The sequence below is a fragment of the Lissotriton helveticus genome, chromosome 8 (genome assembly GCF_964261635.1).
Source record: "Lissotriton helveticus chromosome 8, aLisHel1.1, whole genome shotgun sequence".
NCBI lineage: Eukaryota > Metazoa > Chordata > Amphibia > Caudata > Salamandridae > Lissotriton > Lissotriton helveticus.
This window is the reverse complement of record NC_136069.1, coordinates 743,677,335-743,694,583: the sequence shown is the minus strand read 5'-3', so window position 1 is coordinate 743,694,583 and position 17,249 is coordinate 743,677,335. Positions and strand designations below refer to the sequence as shown.

General features: G+C 46.0%; 1 protein-coding gene across 3 annotated transcripts in view; it reads left to right on the top strand.

The window, feature by feature from the left end:
• Positions 1–17,249, top strand: part of LOC144771763 (arylsulfatase D-like) — a 713,936-nt gene that overhangs the window by 460,337 nt on the left and 236,350 nt on the right. For all 3 annotated transcript variants that reach the window (XM_078656059.1, XM_078656058.1, XM_078656061.1), the window contains exons 4-5: positions 1,074–1,196; positions 16,196–16,619. In XM_078656059.1, the coding sequence (XP_078512185.1) occupies positions 1,074–1,196; positions 16,196–16,619 (547 nt within the window). The remainder of the gene's footprint in view (positions 1–1,073; positions 1,197–16,195; positions 16,620–17,249) is intronic.

The following is a 17,249-nucleotide window of genomic DNA, read 5'->3' as shown; positions in this document are numbered from 1 at the left end:
ATTATATGGTAAAAAAATATGACCTCACGTTAAAAAAATGAAAGTGACTTTATAGTTAAGAATTGTAATTCTTACGCGTGCCCTTGCCATGCATTGCTAATTACTCCACATTTTACATCACTCATTATATTATCTATGACATCCTTGATTTCATGATTACAGCATATGAAATGATTTATGAAAAGACGGTGCATGGCGTTAGCTCACATCTTAGTTACTGTAGTTGCACCAATCAACGTTATTTGAGATAACTATAACTGGTGAATTCTAGTTTTTTCAAATGTTACATTGTCACTGATATTTTCACCTAACTTTAGCAGTTTTTTTACCCTCCTTTTTTCAGTGAATTTCTAAGATTTTTTTAATTCAAAGAAAGATATAATTACAATTCCTAACTGTAACGTTATGTTTTTTAAAGTGATTTAAAGATACAATATATAAACACTTAGGGGTCCATTAGGATGGGGCAGACTTTGTCCGCCCGCCATCCTCCCGTGGAATTGGACCGCCCGCCATAGGTGCCAAGTTTTGTTTCTGAAATGTTAGGTCTTGCTTCGCTAATGAATAGACTGTTCATATTAGTGCATACCTTTCTTACAAGATGGAGGCCCTCTCACACTTGTCTGGTGGTGGGCGCGGCAATCTTGGACTGTGCTAGGTTGTGAGAGATACGGGAACCAAACCTATTTTTTGTATTTTACTGTCCAGCTGCATCTGCCTGGAAAATTCCACTGTGGGTGTTGCTTTGCCCAGCTATGAAATGTACATAATGTATCTCTATGCTTGTTGATTTCAGTTCCCTCTGTAACACTCTGAGACTGTGTATCTGAATAAAACAAGTATTGGTATATTCTCCATTGTTCTTCCGACACTTCATTTTGTATGGAAGGCTGAGAGGTGGCCCAACGCGGGTCACTTCCTTCACCCCTTGATGCTTGTTTATTTTCAGTCTGCGCACGAGCAGCTTATTGTGCAAAATAATTGAGTATCTGCCAACCATAAACTGTTAAATGTTGATGCCCAGGTATGTTTGTAGGTATACTAAGCCAAAATATATGTTATTTTGATTATAGGAATGGACTACAGTAGTTGGCACCGTGTTTTGATGTGGTTAGCAGCATCTGGTGGGATTCCTCCAAATGAGACGACCTTCGCAGAAATAATGCAGCAGCAGGGTTATAGTACTGGGCTCATAGGTACAGTATATTTTAAATATCACCCTGAAATGCACCTTTGTTGCGTGTAACCATGGAAGCAATCTGTAGATAAAAAATATGTTCTGGATTCTATGAGATCCACTTTTCAGATTTGGTGGCTACGTAATATGGGACATATTTAAATGTGAAAAAAATTGTTTTTTCTTTTGTGACATGACGTTGCTTACATGCTCATCCAAGGAAAATCTGTCCCTTATTATTGTGCTACTCATTCCGAACCAGCTGAATACTCCTTTCCTCCATGCACATCAGCTAAGAGAATACTGTGCATTAAGTGCCCCAGTTTTTCTACAATTATGAGCAGAGTGGGTACTGCCAGCTCTTCACCGGTGATAATCGTCAGTTTTTCTTTTCTTTTTATGTGGTTAGTGAACTATTTTGTTAACATGGTGGGCTCTGCTTACCTCGCAACCATTCCTCCCACCATGGCACCTTTTTGTTCCAGTCTCTCTTTACAAGGTTGCCAAGGTTCTAGCCCGCCAGCTGAGGTTGCGGGTTACATGTCAGCTGCCCAGTGGTGATGATACGTTACTATACCAACATTTACTTCTGCATATGATAAAAACAACATACTGTAATACTACTCTATTTTCATGATGCAGTAATGCGTCAAAAAAAGATTACTGCGCTAAAACATGGGAACTAAGATGACTACAAATATCCTACATTTTCAGGACGATTGGGAAGAGGGCCCCTGGGTGAAGATATGAAGACAGTAGATAACAGTGCCCTGAGTAGGAAGGAGCCTTGCCTTCGTATTCTCTGTGATAAAGCATAGCACGGAGGCAATAATTCTGTGTCCATTCATTACTTTCCAATATGGGAGTAAAGCATCTTATTAGGCTAAATTAACTGAGAATGGAACAACGTACAAATGATTCACCGAACACAAAATATTTGACTCTGACCATGACTATGACTCTTAGTTACAGTGCATGGTATTGGGTGCACCAGGACCCTCAATTGAAGATAATGAAGTGTTGGATAAAATTCTGCTGTGAATAATGGATCAGTACTTGGGCTCAGGATATTACCCCTCCAAACATTTCCACTGAATAAAATCCTGCGTTCTCATTTATCTGATATTGTGATTGTCATTTTATAGAAATTACATCAATTGCTTCCCGGTTGGACCTGTCTACAGCACTGAAAACAAAAATCAAAACACTTTGCAGCTGTGCTATTCCTGCAGTTTTATCCTTTGTTCCAGAGGTTCATTTGTCCTTTTACTTTTTGGCAAGGGCATCTCTCCCGCTACGGCAGAGGTGCGTCGCCCCACTGCTTTTAAGCAGTGCACTGCAAAGTAAAGGCAACATAACATAATCCCACCTTTGAGTTATAATCATTTTATGTTTTCTACTGCTTTGTGGGCAGGTGGGTGGGCGGGGCTGCTCTGCGCTCAGAGCAGGGTAGGGGAGCCATGGATTGCCCACTCCTAAGTGCATGATGACTGTTGGGTCGGCCCTCCTGAGCTGCCCAAACTACTCATGCGCACTTTCCTCCATCTACGTGCAGGCTGCATTACAGCCTGCGTTTGTGAACAAGTGCAGGCCCCTATTCCCTGGTTGAGGATCAAACCAGGATGTTCAAAACCAATCACAAAGCTGCATTGCAGTGTTGCAATTGGTCAGGGGAGCCTTTCCTGTGCCTCGATCAGAAGAGGAGAGCAGGAGCAGAGACGTGGGATCCGCATGGCAATGTAAGTGTTTCTTTTATTATTAATTATTTCAGTTTCCTCCACCCCTCCCTTGAGACCCCCACGCGCCCGCACCCACCCCGCCACCCGCAAACCATGCCAGCTGCCACTGCGTTTTCGTAAGAGTTAAAGGGGGGCTAGGCCTGAGAGACCCCCTTAAAGGGGAGGGCACATATGCTCTACCCTGCCTACCATCTGAAGGAGGTAGACCTTTAGACCCTCTCTGTCCAGGCTCAGGCTCCTGGCAGCACTTTATTGCATTGGTGAGCACCGCTGCTCCCAGAACAGTTACCAAATTTAAGCCCAGAATCTTGTGGCTAACTGAGGCCACTGTGTTTTCATTATTTATTTATTTTAGTAAAATACATATTGAGAAACATTAGGGACAGGAGTGCTGTCGTACCCTTTAGGAGCATTAAAGCAAATGCCTACCATAAACGCTTTAGGAGTATTGCCAATGCACTCGGGCTACCCGGCATAAGCAGAAAGGAGACCTGATGCTGGCCACAATTCACAATGCCGTAGCCCCCCGTAAGTCCTCCTGTAGTAGCTCAGTGTTAAATAGCAACTCTGATGACAGCAACCCTGGGTTAGGTGCCAACGACAATGACGCTGTAGCCAGGTGTGTTGAGGGGGGCGAGAAAATCAGCGGCTCCGTGGAATTTTGAAGAGTCTTTTTCTACACGGATAGCCGGCGGACTGACGATCGGCGGTTCCATAGAGTATAATCCATCTGTTGGTTTTTGTACCGGGGTGTCGGAAAGGAGGACAATCGGCGATCCGCGAGGACTCATAGTCTGGGCTAGGGGCCCATCCACATTAACCTCACCCTCAGCCCCGGCCTTCAATCCGGAAGAACCACCCTTATCTCATGAAGCTCATTTGTGGCATAAACTATATTTGCCTCAGCATCGGCATCCTCCACCTCAGCTAGGTCCTGCGGGGTGTTCACTGTAGCAGAGACTAGCCTTGTAGCAGGAACAAGCACTAAGATAGAGGTGTTTAAATCTGTGTCTGTGGCTGATGGCAGTGGACTCGTGATGTACCAGCGACGCCATCGTAAGAGAGGGGGCTTCAGGTGGTTGTTGGTCAGAAAGACGCAAGATTTGCGGGACAACCTTAAAATAAGACCGCAAAAACGGCGTTATCCTAGACCCTACGTTATTAGCTGCCTTAGCGTTTTTGGCGCTTTTAGAGCCCTTTGCCATTTTGCAAGTAAAAGCACGTTTCGATTCAACCTCACCAGTTATATATGAGGAGACTTTGGGCCAGATGTAGGAGCCCTAATACCGGTCGGAAACGGCCGATTTTTGCCGTTTCCGACCGGTATTAGGGTTTTCAGATGTAGGGCATGCATTTACAGAATCGGTATTTTACCGATTCTGTAATTACCGATTCGGTAAAATTACCGAATCGGTAAATACAGACTCGGTAAAATACCGATTCTGTAAATGCAGATGTAGCTGGCACATGTCAGAGTGCCACAGGGCTTTAAGAATCGGTATTTTACCACCCAATCCAATTGGGTGGTAAAATACAGAATCCAGGTGTGCATGCACATGTGTGCATGCACACCTGTGCCATGTGACACACAGACATGCCCTTAGGGCATGTCTGTGTGCCACATGGCGCACATGCCTATTTTTGGGGTGCCAGAGGGTGTCAAAGTGACACCCCCTGCACCCTTGCTGGAATCGGTATTTACCGATTCGGTAATTACCGAATCGGTATTTCCCATTGATTCCTATGGGCTTCACAGCCCATAGGAATCAATAGGAAATACCGATTCGGTATTTACCGAATCGGTAAATACCGAATTTTAACAATTCGGTATTTCCACATCTGGAAATACCTACATCTCCCCCCTTAATATTTACCGATTCATAAATACCGAATCGGTAAAATTCGGTATTTATGAATCGGTAAATATCATTTACCTACATCTAGCCCTGTATTCTTTGAGGGGACCCCCTGTGCTATCTGACTCGAAGCTGCTGTTGCCTCTGGGCTCAGTTCTACCTCAACCACCACACCCAGGTCAGTGGCCCCCCAGCAGTTTTAGCCTTCCTGCTAAAAGTACCTCTCCCCCTCCTTCTGGCTTTATGCTTTGAATTTGTAGTTGGGGTACTCACTTTTGTACCGCTTTCTAGAGGAGGCAATAGACCGGGGATATGGCTGATATCAGGCACCTCCAGATTCGCAGGCACAGATATCGCAGATATTACGCTATGTACCTCCGGACTCCCGAACCTGCTGTGAGCCCCCTGTGGTGTTTCTGCAGCCTTAGCCGAGACAACCTCTACGCTGGACTTTACACCCCTTGTGTCTTTCTCCTCCTCCGCCCCCCCGCACCTCCTACCGGATACCAAGGAGATGCCGGGGCTGGATTCCACCAAGTTTCTTCACGGGCACAGGAGAAGGCTGTGGATCTTCCTCCCGCGGCGGAGCTCCAGCGCAGCCAAGCTCCAAAGCTGCAAGCCAAAAGCAGCCAGTCTTGTGCTTGTCCGAGAAAGCTGAAAATCGGGCAGCAAACCGGGCCGCCTCCCTGCTACAGCCGGCTCGGGGTTGGGGTCGGAAGGCTGAGTAAGCTCGGCTGCACACACTGCGGTACACCCGGCTGCAGAGTTGCCGGCAAAATCACCGCTTAGACCAGCAACTCCAGGAACGGCTCCGGGGCCGAAAAAGCACTCTCTGCCTCCGCACATCAAACTCCGAACACCGAGGCACTCGGGTGTTGAATTTTGTCAAAACGCGCTCGAATCCGCCGATCCGCCAATCCGCCAAACGCTCACTCTCCCACTCGACGCTCACCCGCAGACCATTACGGACTGGAACTCAGGTCAGAGCACCGCAACAGCTCAGCTAGCTGCCGCCATGTTTCCCCAGCTATTTTACTTGCTGTCCACAAGTCACATGGGACCACAATATCAAACAGAGTATACAAATCAGCCCAGAACACCTTAAAGATTTTCACAAACCGCTCAACTTTGTACCATTCTACAGGCTTCACTCTTAATCTCAAAAAGTCATTTGTGAATGAAGTAGGATCTCTTACTCCAAGGTACATGAGCATCACCTCAACTGGGTACTTCCCGTAAAGGGAAGCTTGTAGTATGTGCTCCCCCTTCCCCAGGATGAAACATTTCCCCCATGGATCTCTTGGTACCCCGCTTCTTCACCCATTTACCCTCCCACTTAACTAATGCACTCGAGATCTGAATGTTATGAATCAACTCTTGAATCTGCAATTTAATTCCTGGTATTCTCGTACACTATATCCTATCACTAAAACAGAGCTGTGGCGTTTCTGTGTGGCCTTGGTTCTATCTAGATCTGCTTAATATTTTTGAGATGTGTTAGACAGTTTGTCACAGACGTGCCTTGCTCGTCTAGTAAAATCCTTATTCCTAAACCAAAGTTTACCTTCTTGGAACGTATCCAGTTGAGCCACTTCAAGACTTCCACTTATCATTTCATCCACTTCAAGTTTTAATTTACTTACATCCACTTAGTGTATCCTTAATGATGACTTAATCATTTCTTGACTTAATTGTGTGCTTCCACTCTCGTTCAAAGTTGTATTTGGACCATTCAACCTCTCCTCTAACTCCTGAGTGTTAAAACTGAGCCCCTGAGTGTTAGAACTGTTAACATTCAGGGTTTTTAGGTGCTGCTCCCTCTCTAGGGTTGTCACTGTGTGTGTTTAAGGGTGGCTCCTTATTAAGTGTACCTAAATCCAGCAAATCCCAGGAATAACCTTAAAGGTCCAAATCCTGTCTGGTTCATTTTTGAATCTGTGCTTGCCACACAAGGGAAGCTTTTTTTATTGTTTTAATCACAACCTAGAAGAGGGTCAAGAAATCTTGATAATAGAAAGTTTGTGTGGGGGAAATACACAAGAGTGATTAAAATTGCCCTCACAAGCAGCAAGCTGTGTCATGCTTCATCATAGGGCTGCTAACACACCTCCACGCAGACCAACGCTGGAGGTGAAGCAATAGGGAGGGGGAAGACAATACAACATAAATTGAGAAAAACTGGATCATACGTGAAAAATGTGCAGATATATTGGTTTAAAACTGGTACCAGGGAGTCCCTATTACAATTTTAATACTGGGTACCCTGTATAGATTAAGAATGGACTAGTGGATGCTGGTTTGAAGAGCTTATAATGAGACACCTACCCCTCCACTCTGCAAAACCGTCGACATGTTTCAGCCTGCAAAATGTACTACCCCAGCTTTCATCAGGACTCTCAACAATATGACCCATTAGGTACTGACCCTACCTCCTTAAGATCCAGGAGTATGGGTAAGTCACCCTACTGAGACACTGCTCAGCTTAAATGTGGTAGAGCCCCTTGCTCTCTGAGTGAAACCGAGTTCAATTAAAATCTAGACTTGAACTGGCGGTGTAGTGAGGACAGCTCCCTATAGTCACACTTTTGTCAAGGGTAGCTGGGGCCAAACACACTTTGTCTCTCCTGGCGCAGCGTAGAAGTGCCCAAGGGAAACTCTCATTCATTGGAACTAAGAGGGAAAATCTTTCTACATTCCAGATTGCGGGGGCCTTCTCTGTGGCTTTTGTCTGGGCTGGGACAGCAAAATTACATCTTACATTTCCTGTGAAACTGGGAATACATATAGAAACCACAGGACCAATGGTAACCAGAACAATGAGCTCATCTGGAATGTTACGACCTGTGGAGGTACCAGAGACACAAATCCCTGGATTTTCTCCTATCTGGTTTTGATTCACAGTTATAGGGATGGCTCCTTTCATACTAGGGTTCACACTTATTGGTGAGGTAGCCACTCTTGAATTTCCATTTGCATTAGCACTTCCACCTTCCAGAATCTCATTATACGGAGGTGGGCATTGTGAAAAGCAACACATTTAGAAGACTGTCGCTAGAGTCACTGTCACTATTTTCGTCTCTCTCATCTTGTTCCTTTGACTCATCCCCTCTTTTTCTTCTTTTTCCTTCCCTTCTGAAGTTTATCACCCGTGAATGCAGGATATAACTTAGCCCCCTCTATCATGTCGATTTTCCATTTCCTCTGTTCTGCATCCCACCATGCATTAACATATGTACGCACTGCTTTTCTTGTTCTTCCCTGATACCTTTCCCTCTCTGTGGCATGAACTACACACTCCCAAGTATTGAGTGCACCAAACTGTGTAAGTCTGGGTTGTGACTATCCTAAAATGTTCAATATTTCTCACATTAAATGTCCATAGTATGGAAATGCCAGTGCACCTTCTTTCTCAGTGATCTTATGCCATTGTTTAAGCCAAATACAAATGTGAAGACCTACGTGTATTGTCCTATAAAGACTTGCAGTATCCTCGGGTGATGCCTCTTCTTTAAGGTTATTGTCACATCTGCCCTAATCAAATCTCATACATTTTCAGATAACAATGCCGATAATCACTAATAGAATTTAATTTCAGAACAAAAACTAATAGTTTACTCACAATCCTTGTGTAGACTTCACAACCAATACCAGAGCGGCAATCTGTGACATAGACAACCAATAACTGCATGGCTTTACACCAAATGACCAATATCAGTGCAACACACCTTGACATTAGCCTCACTCCTTGCAGCAGTTTACTCTCACTTACAATTTTTATGAATGCATTCTCCTCATCAATACGCATGCAAGCAAATGTAAAGCAATTGCAACAAATTACTTTTTCTTCTCCGCTTAAGAAATCAACAATATTCAATCATTCAAGAAATTATTTGGAATAACACTTTTTGATCTACTCCAACACACACTCAAATGAAACTTCGACCTATGGGAAAATACCCTGAGTAGTATGGTTTCCCCCACGCAAAAGGGTTCACCACACTAAAAACACCTCATTTTCACACACAAGATGAATTTCCCTATCTCGATTGGGCTGTCAACGACGTTCCATGACAAGCACCACAAAAACTTAGCAGACAATTGCAAAACAGCGTCTTCTACACTTTTTTAATATCGTCCCAGAATCTTGGCCACGTCAGACCTGATAACTCTCCACCTTTACAACCCTGTAACAAAAAATTTGAACTCTGCCGTTCCTAACAAAAATATGTAGTCTAGGGCAAGGGCTTGGGCTGAGATCTGAAATAATTTAATATTAAGTATTCTAACACCCCTATCTCAGGACCTAACCATCCTCTGGCACCATCTGCTGGAGCACTTGGGCCCTTTGTCCAAATCTCCCTGCAACAGAACTTTCTAGGTGCCTGAACAATAAAGAAGAGTTAGCTCCATCCACAAATTCGATTTACAGTGTAGGCCATTTGGCCACACAGTGAGGAGCCAAAGTGGGTAAATAGGATTAAGCTTTTTGCACAGGTTAGGACATTTCCTGTCATTCCTTTACCTTGCAGCTAATTCCAAATTGAACGTTCTGCTGAGGATGAATTCTGGACTTTACTTTGTATTCGAATTAGCTGCTATTTACTGCCCTATGTAAATTTTTTGCATTTTTTAGGATACGCCCTTCCACTTCAATCCGTCTGCTGCTAATTCCAAATGTTTTTTCTGTTGGATCGGTTTTTCTTGTTGTTGCCCAAATGCTTGAGGTCATTGCGCCTCTGTTTTTGTCCATGAGCTAAAATTATACCATTGGTGAAAATCTTAATTTTTTTGCCTATAAGGATAATTGACAATATTGATTAATGTTATCCAAAGAATTTTTTAGACATGCTACTGCAGGCCTCTGATAACTTACGATGGTTTGTGGAATGAGTTTTGCTATGGTTAATTTTTTTATGCAATAATTTGTATGTACTTTTATGTGGACCTCATACAAGTTCCAGATCTTCAATAAAAGATTGAACTGATTAAGTATAGATGTATTACAAATTCAGAGCTAAGCTGATGTACACTAGGCTTAAGAAAACATACAACTACAGAATCAATACTGGCAGACCAAACAGTCTAACAAAATAAAGCCTTAACAACATGAAACAAACAAATTTAGTAATGGCAATGCAGAAGATTAAAAACAGAATTTGTTTATCAGAATATGATTTATGTTCCCCTTGCCTCCGCATGAGTAAAGTCAGATTCCATAACTAAGCCTAACCTAATTAGTATGACTAGGGAAACTTTAATTATTTGATCCAATAGAGCAGAAAGTTGTCTGCTTTATAGAGAGCTACTGTAGAGGTTCTCTCACATGAAAGGTTTTGTAGAATAAAGCCACACAATAGAGAAAAGCAAAGTGGTCTGTGCCCCTTGAAGTCTAAAAGGAATCTGCCTGAAGCTAAGGTGTGATAATCAATTTAAGACTCTCATATCCCTTGTCTCATCCACCTTCACATGGTAAAACTTTGGCAAGTACACTTGAAACTCCCATGTTCTGATCCACACATTAGAATGTTCTTGGATTCCTTCCGTCTTCAGATACAGCACGGACCGTTGTCCTCCTTTGTTCATTACCGCCTCTCGTCCTTGCCAATAATACACCTCTTGAGCCTCACTATCTCTCACACACAATGTCCTTTCACTAACTGTGAGATCATATGAATGCACCTGCAGAAGAGAGAAACATTGCAACCCAAGCAAGCGTTTTTGTTGAAGGATAATCATTAAATCTAAGTGATTAAGGCATTTGGTCAAGTTAACGATCATTCAGTACATGTTTAATTGCATGGTTATGGATACATATACAGTGATAATACAAATGCTGACTAGCAGTTAAATGAATACATGATTATTCAGAAATTATGCAATATTAGTCAAACCACACAAATGTAGCTATATATGAGAACTGCAATTCTGTGACACTGTAAGGAAAACATTAGTATGCACACTGATATAAATGCAGATTATACCGTAAATGCACTCTGTATCAGTCTGACCCTGTGCCTCATGGGAACAGTCTAGCCCGAACTGCCAAGCCATGTCTTCCCTGGACCGGAAACAAGCTTCCGAGGACCGGTTTCTGGCATTCCAGCCGTCTTCAGCCCAACTTGCTTGAATCCAGTGGCAAGCCACAGCAGGCAGGCAAGCAAGAGGCTCCAATGAAAGCAGGGGCAGGAAGCTCCACCACCGGCCCTACCAAATAGGGTCATGCGAGTCTTTAAATCCCAGTCTGGACACATGGGACCAGTCTGCCAGGTACCTTGCAATGAAGGAGGTTTGCTCCACATGCACCTCAGCCCTCCACTATCCACTAGGGCAGGTTGGAGCTAGGGCTTCAGATGGAAGAAGAGCTAGGTTCCCCCACACCTCACCGTCTTTTGATACACATATGGAAGTTTGAGAAGGTGGGAAATAATCTCCTCCCACCCCTCGAAGTAGTTCACACTGAGGGGGCACTGAATCTCCATTAAGAGGAGTCAAAGTTCCCTCATGGTCTGGCTTCTTATCCAGGCTGCCCTGCCACTCAAGACAAGCCACTCTTTTGTCACTCGAAGCCAAGGAGGGATCAGGTTTGAAATGCCTAAGGTGATAGCTCCTTCAGGGGTCCCAACCTTAGGAGACACAAACAATGGGTCACCTCCCCAATCCACTCAGCAGGACACACTCTTGACCCCATCTTCTCCACCAGCGACAACATCACCTTCAACCACACCACAGAGTTCCAATGGACCGATCACTGATGCATCCACTTCTCCTTCACCAAACCCACCGTACACCACCAAACCCACCGCTACCCTCACAGAAGTTGGGTCATGGTCACTTAAGAACAGCTCACCACCTCCTTCAGTGAAATCCCTCCACGGACATCCACAGACATCAACACCGCAGCACGCAACTTTCACTGAGGGATCTCAGACTGCGCTGACCCTCTGTCTCCCCTGAGGAAAGCCTGAAGCAAGCGACACTTCAAGAATGCCATCTGGTTCTCTCCTGCCCTTCATGGGTCCAGATGCACCTGTAGATGACTTGAGAAGAGATGGAGGAGCAGAAAGACTCTGGAAGACCACTAAGCATTCAAGACCACAGTCTCTGAACTCCACCACCTGATCAGAACAACGAAGAAAGAGGCCCCACAAGAAAGGATCAACACCAATGTACTCAATGGTAAAGAAAATGTCACTGTGGTCAAAGTATTTGCCAGACCCAACATGGACTGCTGACATCCCCCCAAGTCCTCTGCAACAACCTCTGCACTTACTTCCACCACAAGATCAAGGAGATATATGACAGCTTCGATAGCCTCGGTGCCCAAGACCCTCCCCCCTGCAACCACTGCACCCTACAACTCTGAACCCTAACAAACCCTACTCAGCTTGACCCCCCCCTCACCACAGATAACACCCTCAAGATCATGAACAGCATCCACTCTGGAGTACCCGGATCACATCTTCAACAGAGCAGGCTCCACCGTCGCCCCACAACTCAGCCACACCATCAACTGCTCCAGCAACTCCACTACCTCTCTGGATAAACGCAGAGTTTAAACCCTTGCTGAAGAAACCCTCTGCCAACCCGACCGATCTCAAGAACATCAGACCCATCTCTCTTCTTCCCTTCCCAGCCAAAGTCATCGAGAAGGTCATCAAGGCCCAACTTTCAGAGTTCATCGAAGCCAACCACATCCTGGACATCTCCCAATCCAGCCTCTTAAGCAACCACAGTATGAGACGCTCTCATCATCACCACAGACTATGTTTATGCCCTTCTCAACCGAGGCAAAACTGCTGCCCTCATCCTCTTGGACCTCCCGGCCGCCTTCGATACCACCTCTCATGGCACCATATGCACAAGACTCCACCACACCGGCATCCATGACAATACCTTGGAATGGATCTGCTCCTTCCTCACCGGCTGAACACAGACTCAGAATACCTCAGTTCCTCTCAGAACCCACAGAGATCAGCTGCGGAGTGCCTCAGGGCTCCTCCCCGAGACCCACTTTCTTCAACATATACATGGCCCTGCACATAGTCACGTCATTAACCACTGACTCAACATAGTTTCCTATGCCGATGACACCCAGCTGATTCTCTCCCTCACCAACAAAGCCACAGTCCCCATGAGCAACTTTCACAACTGGATGAAGTCTGTTGTTGCCTGGATAAAGAGCAGCTACCTCAAGCTCAACTCGGATAAGACCAAAGTCTTCATCATGTGTTCCACACTCTCCACCTGGGATTCCTCCTGGTGGCCCGCAGCACATGGACCCCCCACCCAAAGACCATGTGCGGAACCTCTGTATCATCCTGGTGTCACCAGATCAACGCTGTCTCATCATCCTGCTTCCACAAGCTATGCCTGCTCCGAAAGACATTCAAGTGGTTCCCCACAGAGTCCAGAAAGATGGTTACCCATCCACTCATCAGTAGCAGAATCAACTACAGCAGTGCTGTTTATGCTGGCATCACTCAGAAACTCCTCAACAAACTGCAGAACATTCAGCTCCACCAGACTCATCCTCAACATCCCTCTCCGCAGCCACATCACCGACCATCTAAGAAACCTCCACTGGCTCCCAGTCAACAAAAGAATCACCTTAAAGTTCCTCACTCATGCCTACAAAGCACTACACAACTCTGGATCTGAGTATCTCAACCAATGCCTCGCATTTCAAGTATCTCCCAGAGTCCTCTGCTCCGCACAACTGGCCCTGGCCACTGTACCATATTTCCACATGACCACAGCTGGAGGAAGACCCTGCTCTTACTCACAGCAAAGAACTGGAACACCCTACCTCTCCACCTCAGGCAATCACCATCTCAGCCTCAATTCATGAAGGACTCAAGACCTGGCTCTGCGGCTGAACCTCAGCGTCTTCAATGGACCAGCAGTGCCTCCCCCAGCACCTTGAGACATTTATGGGTGAGTAGTCGCTCTCTACAAGAGGTTTATTAATTGATTGATTGATTGACTGACCTCCCCAGGTGCCTGCTAAGTGAGCATGGGTTCCTCTCAGGAGAGGCATCTCTCCCATCGTGCCCCTCACAGAGGGCCCAGGACTTTACTAGCCCTGTCCCTCACATGTCAGTTGGATCCTCCCAACGGACACCCCATGCCCTGTCTTCACCTAAGTGCACTGCATCCAGAGACAGCTCTGCTGGCCAGAACACACAAGGGGAGGTTTGGGAACTTTGCCTTTGGTTACCTCTGAAAGATGCCAGAGGGTTCAGGCTATTACTGTCAGTCGCTCAAGCCTCTCCATCGTTTATTATCCTTCTGCAGGCTCACTGCCGCACCTTTGTAATCACAGTATAGTGCTGGCTAGAACACCCCTAAACAGTCTGCCCTGCATGGGGATGTCAGCTTCATATCCCTGTCTGCTTTCATAAAATCAAGCCTGGAGGAAAGGCCTTTCGGACAAGGCTGGAAAGCAGCTACATACTCAGGCCCCCAGTGAGCCCCACCCAGGCTCTGATGGCACCTGAGTGGGTATGAACAGAGAATTTGGGGTCCCAGGTACCCTGTCCCCACCAACCTGGAGCAAGGTTAAACCCTGTTCTTGGAATACCTGCAGACTGAGTGACAGATTGGGATGTCTGAGAAAATGCACCCAACCTCCTGGAGCCCAGGCTGGGGTCAGTCAAATGAGCCCATCACTAGGGCTTCCAGGGTAGCCCAGCCATCTGACTATGCCAAAGGAACACATGGCAGATGTTCAGGGCTCGGAGCGACCAGATGCCTGTACTTGAAGGATATCCATCTGATTGTGCTGTCATTTCTGAAAACAGATTCCGCTCACACTTGGAGGGGACTGGGGCTCTGAGGCCCAGGTTCTTAGAGCCAGAGCTGATTATCAGGCAAGAGGTTGTAGAGGGCCTGCGGAGCTCTGAGTCAAGGCCCAATCAGCACTCCTAAACCCAGACAAGCAGGGGCAACCACACCGGTCCTGCAGGACCTCATTGTTCACACTTTACAACACGGTAGGCTGGAGAAAGTAGGTAAGGGCCAAAGGTTTCCATCCTGGGGCTCTGACCTGGGGCCTGGTCAGAGAATATTATCCCTGGTAATCAGGAAAGGCCTTTGCGGTCCTGCCCATCTCTGTCCGGGGCACTTTGAGACATTGTGGACTAGGGAACGGAGCCCAGGGTTGGGGTCTTCCACCACAGGGCCCGCTGTGGCTCTGACCCAGGGCCTGGTGCAATCTTCTGATTCTGGGCATGCTACGGAAGTCTCCCTGAGTCTGCATGTCCCAATCTGGGGCCCTTGCAGACATGGCAGGTCAGGCAACGGTGCACAGGGCTGGAGACTTTCACCTAGGGGCAAGTTGTAGCTCTGACCTGGGGCCCAGTTGGAGCTTCTGAACCCAGACAAGCAGGCGAGACCACCATGGGCCTGCAGACCCTGTCACAGTCACTTTGCAACACTGGTTGCTGGAGAAGGGAATGCAGGGCTGTAGGCTTCCACTCCAGGTCCCACCAGAGCTTTGACCTGGGGCCCAGTTAGAGCTTATAAACCTTGGCAACCAGGAAAGACCTCCACGTGGCTGTGGGACCTTGTCCCGGACTCTTTGTGACATGGCAGGCCAGACAAGGTGGCCACGGCTGTGCCTTCCACCCAAGCCAGCCCAACACTGACCAGGGGTCTGGACAGTTTCTTATCTTAGGCATTCAGGGAAGGCCTTCCCAGGCCTGCTGATCCTTGTTTCAGGCTCCAAGTGACATAGCCGGCCATGGAGTGGAATTCAGGGCTGGAGGTTTACACTCCTGGGCCAGCCGGTGCTCTGACCCAGGGCTCAGACAGAGCTTCTTATCTTGGGCGAGCAGGGGAGGCTTGCAGGTCCCCATCCCTGGCACTTAGAAACCAGGTCCCTGTGGTACTCCCCTGGCCACTACCCATTCTTGTAGTCTGTGCACACTGTCTGACATAGTGCAACATTTGAGACAATGTATATGGCCTCCTGAAGCCCTACCTAGGCTTCAAGCTTCATTGAAACTTCCAGGGTAGTTTGGAATTTTTAACACTGAGCCACGTGATGGAAATGGCGTGTTTTGTTTATGTATTTTAAGTACAAAATGTCACCATGATTGACATTGGCATGGCACGTTTTGCACAGCCCATGTAAGCGTGGTAAAGGACACCTACTATTGAATTACTCCCAGTCTCTCCTACTAGGCCTAATACTATGTGTATTGGCTTAGGTGAGTGTCTGTGCTACGATAGGATTCAGCTACTGGTGAGTTTTCCCACTACTGAACCTTCACTAGTTATAGAATGATGCACTGTTTCCAGCTGAGAATATTTATTTCTATGTGATTCTTTAACCAACAGCTTTAATTTGAAATGCATGTTTACACTGTATATTTTGGTTGAGAAAGACATTTCAGTAAAGTCTATGTCGTCTTATTTTGCAGGTAAATGGCACCTTGGACTGTCCTGTGAATCTAGAAATGACCACTGTCACCATCCCTTGAAGAATGGGTTTGATTATTTCTACGGCATGCCCTTTACCCTTTTTGAAGACTGTGATGCTATGGGTGGTACTATTTTGAATCCCCATCTTCAGTCCAGGCTGATGTTATGCAGTCAACTTGTCGCCCTTGCAGTCTTCACACTACTTATAGGAAAGCTCACTGGTCTTTTGTCAATTAGCTGGAAAGTCTATACCTGTTTTACTTTTTGTGGCCTTCTGTTTTTTATCTCTTGGTATTCATGGTATGGATTTGCTCGGTATTGGAATTGTATAATAATGAGAAACCATGAAATCATTGAGCAGCCCATGAGGTTGGAAAGGTCTGCCTCTCTGATGGTGAAGGAGGCACAGGCATACATAGCAAGGTAGGTACTGACAACATCGCTGATTGAAAATAAGTGCAAGATTATTATTATTATTATTATTATTATTATTATTATTATTAGTATTAGTATTAGTATTAGTATTAGTATTAGTATTATTATTAGTATTATTATTGCTGTTATTATTAGGCATACAATATTATTGTTGTTATTATTAGATACACAAAATGTGATGGGAGAAATGATTGCAAGATGTCTAACCACTGGCAATCTGAGTAGCATTCCAATCCATCGTTCTTTTGCCCACCATGCCACCTCAATTTAGACCCAGCCTTATACAAATCAGTCTTGACCCTGCTCGAATACGAACTGTCCAGCCAGAACTGCCAGGCCATCCCTGAACCTGAACACGAGCAACCCAAGACAAGTGTCGTCCTGCTTGGGGCTCGTCAGCCATGTCTATCATGGTTCCAGGGCACGTTTTTAGGTCGAGCTGGTGTTAGCAGCGCGAAGCTCTGCGTCCAGCGAAAGATCTTTTGTTATCCACTTGCTGGGAATGTTGGACTGGGGTTGGGCATGCACAAGGCCGTCGGAGATTTCACCATGTGTGCGCACACGTTCACCCACGCGCCATGCACATCTCCTGTCTCAGATTCCCAGCAAGTGGATAAC